Source organism: Lampetra fluviatilis, chromosome 68, assembly GCF_964198595.1.
Source record: "Lampetra fluviatilis chromosome 68, kcLamFluv1.1, whole genome shotgun sequence".
NCBI lineage: Eukaryota > Metazoa > Chordata > Hyperoartia > Petromyzontiformes > Petromyzontidae > Lampetra > Lampetra fluviatilis.
In genome coordinates, this window is record NC_136342.1 from 3,860,362 (window position 1) to 3,873,315 (window position 12,954).

A 12,954-nucleotide genomic window follows, 5' to 3' on the forward strand; every position below is an offset into this window, starting at 1 on the left:
GGTGGGTGGGAGGGAGGGAGGGTGGGTGGGAGGGAGAGTGGGTGGGTGGGAGGGTGGATGGGTTGGTGCGTGGGTGGGTGGGTGAGAGGGTGGGTGGGGGGTGAGAGGGAGGGAGGGAGGGGGGTGGGTGGGAGGGAGGGAGGGAGGGTGGGTGGGAGGGAGGGAGGGAGAGGGGTGGGTGGGAGGTAGACCCCCCGATGGAGGAGGAGGGGGGGTAGCGAGGGGGGGGGGTAGCGAGGGGGCTCCAGAGAGCTGTGAAAGGGAAGAGGGAACGCTCTGAACGGAGATTCGGGGAGAGACGCGGGGCAGACGCAGCAGCCGACGGTGATGGAGTTGTGAGCTCAAAGGGGGTTCAGCTACTGCTGCTGCTGCTGTTGCTGCTGCTACTGGCAACCATCTCCTCCTCCTCGTCTACACCATCACCACCTCATCAACATCATCATCACCGTGGTGACGTCCACCACGGAACGGGTCCTCCACTTCTCGGCAGACTCACCCCGCCTGTTGCCGTCAACCTCCACCACCTCCATCACCACCCCCATCACCACCTCCATCACCACCACCACCATCATCATCAGCGAAGTCGAGCTGTTGGAACAGAAGAGTTGAAAACCTCGAACAGCACGAACGGGACGTGACACCAGCAGCAGCAGCAGCAGCTTGCCGCTACGTGCAGTGTCTGCAGAGACAGATACAGAGAGTGAGTGTGTGTGTGTGATACAGAGAGTGAGTGAGTGTGTGATACAGAGAGTGAGTGTGTGTGTGTGAGTGTGTGTGTGATATAGAGTGAGCGTGTGAGAGACAGAGAGTGTGTATGAGTGTGAGTGAGTGTGTGAGATACAGAGTGTGTGTGTATGAGTGTGAGTGAGTGTGTGTGAGAGACAGAGCGAGTGTGTGAGTGTGTGTGTGAGATACACACACAGAGAGATAACGAGAGAGTCAGAGAGATTCACGAGAGGTAGGGAGAGGAGCAGGCAGTGGCCGCTCTCTCGACCCAGGGATCGTCGTCACCATGAACCCCCTTCACCCTCATCTCGCTCCCCTCCTCCTCCTGACGATGATGTCGCTGCTACTACCTGGCCAACTCACTCGCGCAGGTGAGGTCCGACGCATCACCACCCCCACCCCTTTCCCCTCCTCACCACACCCTCACCACACCCTCACCACCACCACCTCGCCGCTCACCGGATTCTCACCAATTCCTAAACTCTCAACTCGCCGATAATCGACGATAGATCCGAGCCGTGGGTTCGATCACGGTGGCTAGGAGGTGGTGACTACCTCGCCTGGTCTACAGGAGGTCTGTGTGTCTCTCTCATTATCATCATCACGGTGGCTGTGAGATGTTGACTACCTCACCTGGTCTACAGGAGGTCTGCGTCTCTCTCATCATCATCATCACGGTGGCTAGGAGATGTTGACTACCTCGCCTGGTATACGGGAGGTCGTGGGTTCGTTCCCGACCCTGACGATGCCTGCTGCTGCTGTATAATTGAAGTCTGCGTGTCTCTCTCTCTCTCTCATCATCATCACGGTGGCTAGGAGATGTTAACTATCTCGCCTGGTCTACAGGAGGTCGTGGGTTCGATCCCGACCCTGACGATGCCTGCTACTGCTGTATAATTGAAGTCTGCGTCTCTCTCCGTGGTCGCGTGGATTTTTTTCCTCCGGCTCCTGCATCCCCCCCCCTCCGACACATTTAGAATCGACACCCACCACGTGCATGAGAGAGCATCATTCACCCCCGCGATGATGACGATGATGATGACGATGATGATGACGATGATGATGATGATGACGATGATGATGACGATGATGATGACGATGATGATGATGATGACGATGATGATGACGATGACGACGATGATGATGATGACGATGATGATGACGATGATGACGATGACGATGATGACGACGATGATGATGATGACGATGATGATGATGACGATGATGATGACGATGATGATGATGACGATGATGATGATGATGACGATGATGATGACGATGATGATGATGATGACGATGATGATGATGACGATGATGATGACGATGATGATGATGACGATGATGATGATGATGACGATGACGATGATGACGATGATGATGATGACGATGGCGATGATGATGACGATGATGATGATGATGACGATGATGATGACGATGATGATGATGATGACGATGATGATGATGATGATGATGACGATGATGATGACGATGATGATGATGATGACGATGATGATGACGATGATGATGATGACGATGATGATGATGACGATGATGATGACGATGATGATGATGACGATGATGATGACGATGATGATGATGATGACGATGATGATGATGACGATGATGATGACGATGATGATGACGATGATGATGATGATGACGACGATGATGACGATGATGATGACGATGATGGGGCCGCTTCGTTGAGCCTGCTGTCATTTGTGATGGCCTGGGGTCGCTTCTGAAAAAAATGATTGACACAACCTTTATGGGTCTCGATGAGTATGGGTCTCTGTGGGTCTCTATGAGTGTGGGTCTCTGTGGGTCTCTATGAGTCTCTGTGGGTCTCTGTGGGTCTCTGTGGGTCTCTATGAGTGTGGGTCTCTGTGGGTCTCTGTGGGTCTCTATGAGTCTATGTGGGTCTCTATGAGTATGGGTTTCTGTGGGTCTCTGTGAGTGTGGGTCTCTGTGGGTCTCTGTGAGTGTGGGTCTCTGTGGGTCTCTATGAGTGTGGGTCTCTGTGGGTCTCTATGAGTATGGGTCTCTGTGGGTCTCTATGAGTATGGGTCCCTGTGGGTCTCTGGGTCTCTATGAGTGTGGGTCTCTGTGGGTCTCTATGAGTATGGGTCTCTGTGGGTCTCTATGAGTATGGGTCTCTGTGGGTCTCTATGAGTGTGGGTCTCTGTGGGTCTCTATGAGTATGGGTCTCTGTGGGTCTCCATGAGTATGGGTCTCTGTGGGTCTCCATGAGTGTGGGTCTCTGTGGGTCTCTATGAGTATGGGTCTCTGTGGGTCTCTATGAGTATGGGTCTCTGTGGGTGTCTATGAGTGTGGGTCTCTGTAGGTCTCTGTGTATGAGTCTCTGTGGGTCTCTATGAGTGTGGGACTCTGTGGGTCTCTATGAGTATGGGTTTCGGTGGGTCTCTATGTATGGGTCTCTGTGGGTCTCTATGCGTATGGGTCTCTATGGGTCTCTGTGAGTATAGGTCTCTGTGGGTCTCTGTGGGTCTCTATGAGTATGGGTCTCTATGGGTCTCTGTGAGTATAGGTCTCTATAGGTCTCTGTGGGCCTCTATGAGTATGGGACTCTGTTGGTCTCTATGAGTCTCTGTGGGTCTCTATGAGTGTGGGTCTCTGTGGGTCTCTGTGGGTCTCTATGAGTCTATGTGGGTCTCTATGAGTATGGGTCTCTGTGGGTCTCTGTGAGTGTGGGTCTCTGTGGGTCTCTGTGAGTGTGGGTCTCTGTTGGTCTCTATGAGTGTGGGTCTCTGTGGGTCTCTATGAGTATGTGTCTCTGTGGGTCTCTATGAGTATGGGTCTCTGTGGGTCTCTATGAGTGTGGGTCTCTGTGGGTCTCTATGAGTATGGGTCTCTGTGGGTCTCTATGAGTATGGGTCTCTGTGGGTCTCCATGAGTATGGGTCTCTGTGGGTGTCTATGAGTGTGGGTCTCTGTGGGTCTCTGTGTATGAGTCTCTGTGGGTCTCTATGAGTGTGGTACTCTGTGGGTCTCTATGAGTATGGGTTTCGGTGGGTCTCTATGAGTATGGGTCTCTGTGGGTCTCTATGAGTATGGGTCTCTATGGGTCTCGGTGAGTATAGGTCTCTGTGGGTCTCTGTGGGTCTCTATGAGTATGGGTCTCTGTGTGTCTCTGTGGGACTATAGGTCTCGATGAGTATGGCTGAGAAGGCAGGAGAACAATTATTTGAACTGGTCCTGGACCTCCCCTAGGTCGACTCAGCCTCAAATGAGTACCTGGTGCGGTGTGTAGTAGACATCGCCACTGGGGGAGACAAAGGCGGCCGGGCGTGGTGCTGGCCACCCACCCCCTCGTGTGCCACTGCTACTCGCTAACAGCACTTGCCCCTGCAGCCTGTTCGAGGCTACACGGGGGAACTTTGTCGTTGTACTAAAGTTGGCACAGTTCGGAGCACAAGTGGTGAGGCATCTGCTAGTCGCGTATCACAAAGTTGGCATTGTTCCGTGACCTCCTGCACCTAGCCTGGCACACGACTCAACCCATGGCACCTGGGTCTGTCACGTGACCTGCACCTAGCCTGGCACAACACTCAACCCATGGCACCTGGGTCTGTCACGTGACCTGCACCTAGCCTGGCACAGCAGTCAACCCATGGCACCTGGGTCTGTCACGTGACCTGCACCTAGCCTGGCACACCCCTCAACCCATGGCACCTGGGTCTGTCACGTGAGCTGCACCTAGCCTGGCACACCACTCAACCCATGCCACCTGGGTCTGTCACGTGACCTGCACCTAGCCTGGCACACGACTCAACCCATGGCACCTGGGTCTGTCACGTGACCTGCACCTAGCCTGGCACAGCACTCAACCCATGGCACCTCGTCTGTCACGTGACCTGCACCTAGCCTGGCACACCACTCAACCCATGGCACCTGTGTCTGTCACGTGACCTGCACCTAGCCTGGCACACCACTCAACCCATAGCACCTGGGTCTGTCACGTGAGCTGCACCTAGCCTGGCACACCACTCAACCCATGCCACCTGGGTCTGTCACGTGACCTGCACCTAGCCTGGCACACGACTCAACCCATGGCACCTGGGTCTGTCACGTGACCTGCACCTAGCCTGGCACAGCACTCAACCCATGGCACCTCGTCTGTCACGTGACCTGCACCTAGCCTGGCACACCACTCAACCCATGGCACCTGTGTCTGTCACGTGACCTGCACCTAGCCTGGCACACCACTCAACCCATAGCACCTGGGTCTGTCACGTGACCTGCACCTAGCCTGGCACACGACTCAACCCATGGCACCTGGGTCTGTCACGTGACCTGCACCTAGCCTGGCACAGCAGTCAACCCATGGCACCTGGGTCTGTCACGTGACCTGCACCTAGCCTGGCACAGCACTCAACCCATGGCACCTGGGTCTGTCACGTGAGCTGCACCTAGCCTGGCACAGCAGTCAACCCATGGCACCTGGGTCTGTCACGTGAGCTGCACCTAGCCTGGCACAGCAGTCAACCCATGGCACCTGGGTCTGTCACGTGACCTGCACCTAGCCTGGCACAGCACTCAACCCATGGAGCGGCCCCGAGTGGAGGCCTCTAGCGGAGGCCCCTTCCGCCAGCAGTGTGGCTAGCGAGCTATTGCAGGGCTGTGCATTCACCTAGAGGGGACGTGTGTGTGTCTGTGTGTGTGTCTGTGTGAGTGTGTCTGTGTGTGTGTGTGTGTCTGTGTGTGTCTGTGTGTCTGTGTGTGTGTCTGTGTGTGTGTCTGTGTGTGTGTGTCTGTGTGTGTGTGTCTGTGTGTATGTGTGTGTATGTGTGTGTGTGTCTGTGTGTATGTGTGTGTCTGTGTGTATGTGTGTGTCTGTGTGTGTCTGTGTGTGTCGTTGTGTGTGTGTCGTGAGGAGTGGTGGTGTAGTGGTTAGCGCTACGCTGCGCTATGAACCCAGCGTCCCGAGTTCGATTCCCGATCACGGCCAACACCGGTGACGATTCTCTGAATCGGTTCTGAGCCTCCCCTAGATCGACTCAGCCTCAAATGAGTAACCTGGTGTAGCGGTGTAGCGTAGTGAACATCGCCACTGGGGAGACAAAGGCGGCCGGGCGTGGTGCTGGCCACCCACCCCCTCGTGTGCCACAGCGCCGGTAGCCTTCATAGGTGGTCACGAACAGCACTTGCCCCTACAGTCTGTAAAGGCTACACGGGGGATCTTTGTCTCTGTGTGTCAGTTCCCGTACCACGTGTCATGTGACCATGAACCGCGTGGGAAAAGTGGGGTTAGCCCCCCCCCCTTCGCCCCCCCTCCTCGCCCCCCCCCCTCCTCGCCCCCACCCCCCCTCGCCCACCCCCCCTCGCCCCCCCCTCCCCACCCCCTTCGCCCACCCCCCTCGCCCCCCCTCGCCCACCCCCTTCGCCCACCCCCCCTCGCCCACCCCCCTCGCCCCCCCTCGCCCACCCCCTTCGCCCACCCCCTCGCCCCCCCCGTCGCCCCCCCCTTGCACACGAGGGGGTATAGTGTGGTGTATAGTGTAGTATAGTGTATAGTGTAGTGTATAGTGTAGTGTGTAGTGTAGTGTATAGTGTAGTGTTTAGTATAGTGTAAAGTCTAGTGTGTAGTATAGTGTAGTGTGTAGTGTATAGTGTAGTGTACAGCATAGTGTATAGTATTGTGTATAGTGTAGTGTATAGTGTAGTGTATAGTGTAGTGTATAGTGTAGTGTATAGTATAGTGTAGTGTATAGTGTAGTATAGTGTATAGTGTAGTGTATAGTGTAGTGTAGTTTATAGTGTAGTGTATAGTGTAGTGTATAGTGTAGTGTATAGTGTAGTGTATAGTGTAGTGTATAGTGTAGTGTATAGTATAGTGTAGTGTATAGTGTAGTATAGTGTATAGTGTAGTGTATAGTGTAGTGTAGTTTATAGTGTAGTGTATATTGTAGTGTATAGTGTAGTGTATACTGTAGTGTATAGTAGTGTATAGTGTAGTGTATAGTGTAGTGTATAGTGTAGTGTATACTGTAGTGTATAGTAGTGTATAGTAGTGTATAGTAGTGTATAGTAGTGTATAGTGTAGTGTATAGTGTACACTACACTATTGCTGGAGCTGCCACCGTTTTGATGACATAGCAGAGTGTAGGAGTCGCTTCTGGGATCGGGGTAAATAAACAGCGGCTACAACAGGAAGTCGTGGCCCTGCTGCTGCTGGGGGCGGGTGGGGGGTGTTTGTTGTTGTTGTTTATACCCCCCACCCACCAACATCCCATCCGCGAGAGGGAGAGAGAGTCACGGCCAATTAACCCAAGACGGTGATGGTGGTTTGGTAACCCACCACCGCCACCACCCCCACCACCCCCATCACCACCACCACCCCCACCACCGCCACCCCCACCACCACCACCCCCACCACCGCCACCCCCACCACCGCCACCACCACCACCACCCCCAACACCACCACCCCCGCCACCACCACCCCCGCCACCACCACCACCCCCAACACCACCACCGCCACCACCACCCCACCAACACCACCCCCACCACCGCCCCCACCACCGCCACCACCACCACCATCCCCAACACCACCACCCCCACCACCACCACCACGCCCGCCACCACCACCACCCCCAACACCACCACCGCCACCACCACCCCACCAACACCACCCCCACCACCACCCCCACCACCACCACATCCACCCTCACCACCACCCCCACCACCACCACCCCCACCACCACACCTACCACCCCCGCCACCCCCCGCCACCAACACCACCCCCACCACCACCCCACCACCGCCACCCCCACCACCGCCACCACCACCACCCCCAACACCACCACCACCACCACCATCCCCACCACCCCCACCACCACCCCCACCACCACCCCCACCACCACCACCCCCACCCAAACCACCACCACCCCCACCACCCCCACCACCCCCACCACCACCACCCCCACCACCGCCACCACCGCCACCACTACCACCACCCCCGCCACCACAACCGCCACCACCCCCACCACCACCACCCCCACCACCACCACCACCCCCATCACCACCACCACCACCCCCATCACCACCACCACCACCGCCACCACCCCCACCACCACCACCACCACCACCACCCCCACCACCCCCCCCACCACCACCCCCCTACGACCACCCCCTCCACCACCACCACCGCCACCACCACCACCCCTACCACCACCACCCCCACCACCACCCCCATCACCACCACCACCCTGGATGAAGGCCACTTCTGTTCCTCTCCGTCTCGGTTTAAAACCCCACGCGGCTTCTTTGCGCACCTGGGCGGTCACGTGGCCCAGCAGTAGAGGAGTCGTGGGTTTCGAATTCCAGCGACTGGAATCACGGTGGCTACGAGATGTCTACGAGATGTTGACTACCTCGCCTGGTATACAGGAGGTCTGTGTCTCTCTCTCTCTCTCATCATCGTCATCATCACGGTGGCTAGGAGATGTTAACTACCTCGCCTGGTCTACAGGTGGTCTGTGTCTCTCTCTCTCATCATCATCACGGTGGCTACGATATGTTGACTACCTCGCCTGGTCTACAGGAGGTCGTGGGTTCGATCCCGACCCTGACGATGCCTGCTGCTGTATATTTGGAGTCTGCGTGTCTCTCTCTCATCATCATCATCACGGTGGCTAGGAGATGTTGACTACCTCGCCTGGTATACAGGAGGTCGTGGGTTCGATCCCGACCCTGACGATGCCTGCTGCTGTATATTTGGAGTCTGCGTGTCTCTCTCTCTCACCATCATCACGGTGGCTAGGAGATGTTGACTACCTCGCCTGGTATACAGGAGGTCGTGGGTTCGATCCGACCCTAACGATGCCTGCTGCTGCTGTATATTTGGAGTCTGCGTGTCTCTCTTTTTCTCTTCCCCCGTGGTCGCGTGGATCTTCCTCCGGGTTTTCCCCTCCATCATTTGACATCGACATCCACGCGTTTAGAGCGTCTGGTTGCCGCCGTGATGTTTCACGTGATAAGCCACTTTGTAGAGCTACAATTTGTGATTGCCAGGTCGTTTCTGACAAAAATCTACACAGCGAAAAAAATAAATAAAACAATCCACCATGGAATTCGTTACCCCCCGATTTGAACTGTGGAATTTCTTACACCTATGTGAACTATGGAATTGGTTACACCTATGTGAACTATGGGATTCATTACCCCCCGATGTGAACTATGGAATTCATTACTCCCTTGTGAACTGTGGAATGTCTTACACCTATGTGAACTATGGGATTCATTACCCCGATGTGAACTATGGAATGTCTTACACCTATGTGAACTATGGAATTTGTTACACCTATTTTAACTATGTAATTCAATACCCCCGATGTAAACTATGGTATTCATTACCCCCCGATGTGAACTATGGAATGCATTCATCCAATGTAAACAATGCCATTCAATACGCCTGTATGTACTATGGAATCCAATATTCAAATGTGCACTGGAATTTAATGCGCCTGTGTAAACTACGGAATTAATACTGGTAGGAACCTCCTGGTTACACCAGCCCACAGGGGATTATTGTGTCCGTCCGTTGTGCAGGGAGGAGCTGGGTGGGGAGGGTGGGGAGGGTGGGGCTGGGTGGGGTGGGGAGGGTGGGGAGGGGCTGGGTGGGGAGGGTGGGGAAGGGAGGGTGTGGAGGGGCTGGGTGGTGAGAGTGGGGAGGGGCTGGGTGGGGAGGGTGGGGAGGGGCTGGGTGAGGAGGGTGGGGAGGGGCTGGGTGGGGAGGGAGGGGCTGGGTGGGGAGGGGAGGGGCTGGGTGGGGAGGGGAGGGTGGGGAGGGGCTGGGTGGGGCTGGGTGGGGAGGGAGGGTAGGGCTGGGTGGGGGGTGGGAGGGGTGGGGCTGGGTGGTGAGGGGCTGGTCACCCCGTGGTGCCCTTATAAAACTCAACGTTTCACCTACTCACGCCGGCTTGTGCCCGCCCTCACAATCGTCCATATTTGCGGAATACACCACGTTGCCCTGGTCGTTGACCCTGCAGGCCATTGACCGAGCCACCCAACGTTCCTACCAGCTCCCTCCGCAGGACAATGTGTTTACCCCTATGTGAACTATGGAATCCAATACGCCTATTCGCACTCGAATTTAACACGCTTATGTAAACTATGGAATTCATTACCCCTATGTGAACTATGGAATCCAATACGCCTATTCGCACTCGAATTTAACACGCTTATGTAAACTATGGAATTCATTACCCCTATGTGAACTATGGAATCCAATCCGCCTATACGCACTGGAATTGAATACGCCTATGTGAACTATGGAATTCATTACCCCTATGTGAACTATGGAATCCAATACGCCTATACGCACTAGAATTGAATACGCCTATGTGAACTATGGAATTCATTACCCCTATGTGAACTATGTAATCCAATACGCCTATGCTCACTGAAATTTAACACGCTAATGTAAACTATGGAATTCATTACCCCTATGTGAACTATGTAATCCAATACGCCTATGCACACTTGAATTTAACCCGCTTATGTAAACTATGGAATTCATTACCCCTATGTGAACTATGTAATCCAATACGCCTATGCACACTTGAATTTAACCCGCTTATGTAAACTATGGAATTCATTACCCCTATGTGAACTATGGAATCCAATACGCCTATTCATCCCGTCAGCCCCACGAGTGGCCAGGCGTCGGGTCTGGGGCCGTCCATAAATGACGTCACGCACCTAGGGGGGGGGGGGGTCAGACATTTGTGACGATGTGTGACGAGGGGGGGGGTTGAGAAATGTGACGTCACATTAAAATGCGCAACTTTAAATAAATGTAGACAACACGTTCTACTTAATTAAATAGACGTTTTAATAAATGTTTTATCCTACAACATCAGAGTGCAGCGCCACATTAAATACGCACTACAATGGCAATAGTTTAAAGCGATTTGAAGCGTGTTTATTTTCAAAATGGAAATATGGTTTTGGGGGGAGGGGGGGGCAGAGCTTTGTGACGTCATATTTGAGGAGGGGGGGGGTCTGACTTTTTGTGACGCCGTGTAACGAGGGGGGGGGGAGGGTCAAAAATCGTCCAAAATCACGTGACGTCATTTATGGACGGCCCCTAAACGTTGAAGGCCTTCTCGACAGACCTGTTCTCCACCTGAAGACGGCTGCTTGCGTTGTGGCCGAAACGTCGCGAGAATTATTTTATTATGTTTTATTTTTATTTTTATTATTTTATTATTTTCCTTCTACGTGACTTTACCGAAAGAACCAATAAGATGAATCCCTGCAGTCACGAAAGCTTTAAATCGAAATTTAAACGCGTTCCGATCAGTGCCTGATGAAGCTAGCGCTGAGCCTTTAGCGTGTGTGTTATAGAGGGGCCCTAAATAAATTAAAAAAACATAAATATTAAAACACAAATCTTTTACTTGCGTAGCAAAGCAATTGCATTTTTTCATTTGCTATACAGCCAGATAACACGGCAACTCGCTAACCTTAAACACCCGGTCGTTCGTAAAAGTTGAAGGCAGTATAGTACTATAGTAATAGAGCAAGTGCAGAATCACTGAACCGGAATTGAAAGCACCATTGGTACCTCATTTGCCAGTAAAAAATATGATAATTGTTTTTTTAACCTTTTATCTGGCAACAAAACTGACACCTTTTTTACAAGGAGTCATGTTTGCATAGACCACAATACCTGCAGTCGTAATGCAAACAAAAAACATAACTCTGATAATGTATGCACATCTGTCAGCTGTCTCGGGTGTGGACCAATAAACTTCAAGGAAAGTGCATACATTATCAGAATTATGTTTTTTGTTTGCATTATGACTGCAGGTATTGTGGTCAATGCAAACATGACTCCTCATAAAAAAGGTGTCAGTTTTGTTGCCAGATAGAAGGGTAAAAAAACAATTATCATATTTTTTACTGGCAAATGAGGTTCCAATGGTGTAAATGCTTGCCCCGAGCTCTCATACTCTGATGGTGCATTGTCTTTGAGTTGTGCGCCTTTTGGCGTCATCTGGTCCAACACCACTTGAGACTGGGCTCTAAGGAAAGCTGTCTCGGGTGTGGACCAATCAACTTCAAGGACAGTGCATACATTATCAGAGTTGTGTTTTTTGTTTGCATTATGACTGCAGGTATTGTGGTCTATGCAAACATGACTCCTTGTAAAAAAAGTGTCAGTTTTGTTGCCAGATAAAATGGTAAAAAAAACAATTATCAAGCTTGAAAGCGTTTAGCGTGGGGCCCTTGAAAGTGAGGATAATCCGGCACTGGCTCCGATATGAATAAGATGAACTGCAGCAGGAATCCGATGAGCCATGAAGCTCTTCATCGCAGACAAGCCCCGGTACGGGCGTTGTCAGTGAGCTGCATTTGAGAGACGGATTTGAGCGTCAAAGGAATTGTGTCCATTTCGAGTCCAAAAGCGGAATCCGATGACCTAGAAAGCTCTTGAACGCGCAGGCTTTCGCGACAAAATATTCGTCGTAGCAAAGGTTTTTGGAAATGATAAAACAATAAAAATAAATATGCTTAGGGTTTTTTCGGTAAAGTCACGTCGGTAAACAATTTAAATTAATTAAAGTAAAATAAAACAAAATAAAAAATCACGACATTTCGGAAGCAACACAAGCCTCCGTCTTCAGGTGGAACCGAAACGTCGTGATTTATTTATTTATTTTATTTTGTTTTATTTTACTTTTATTAATTTAAATTTTTTACCTACGTGACTTTACCGAAAATATGAATCCTTGCAGTCACGAAAGCTTCAAATCTAGAATAAAAATAAAATACAATTCTCACGACGTTTCGGCCACAACGCAAGCAGCCGTCCTCAGGTGAAGAACAGGTCTGCCGGAAAAGACAGCGTCTGAAAGCTTTAAATCGAAAGGTTCTTTGGGATAAATCACAGATGTTTCCCGGTAGCTTCCTCATTGCGTGGTCAGCTGCGTCAATTGCCCTTCTCTAGCCGCTTGCTGCTTGCTGCTCCCCAACCAGTATATGTACGGGGTAGTAGCCCTTGGAATCTCTCATTTACTTGATTACAGCAAGCGTGCTGTGACGGTTCCACCTGAAGACGGAAGCTTGTGTTGCCTTCGAAACGTCGTGATTTTTATTTTATTTTATTTTTATTAATTTTATTTTATTTTTATTAATTTTTTTTTACCTACGTGACTTTACCGAAAAAAACTAAGAAAATGAATAAGGGAAGTCTGGTCGAAGC

The 12,954-nt window shown here is 51.9% G+C and overlaps 1 protein-coding gene across 1 annotated transcript in view; it reads left to right on the forward strand.

The window, feature by feature from the left end:
• Nucleotides 1-746: 746 nt before the first annotated feature.
• The window catches only part of LOC144952536 (uncharacterized), a 208,730-nt gene continuing 196,522 nt past the window's right edge, over nt 747-12,954 (forward strand). The window contains 1 exon segment of the mRNA XM_078882985.1: nt 747-1,097. Coding sequence (XP_078739111.1) covers nt 1,061-1,097 — 37 coding nt within the window. The 5' untranslated portion in view covers nt 747-1,060.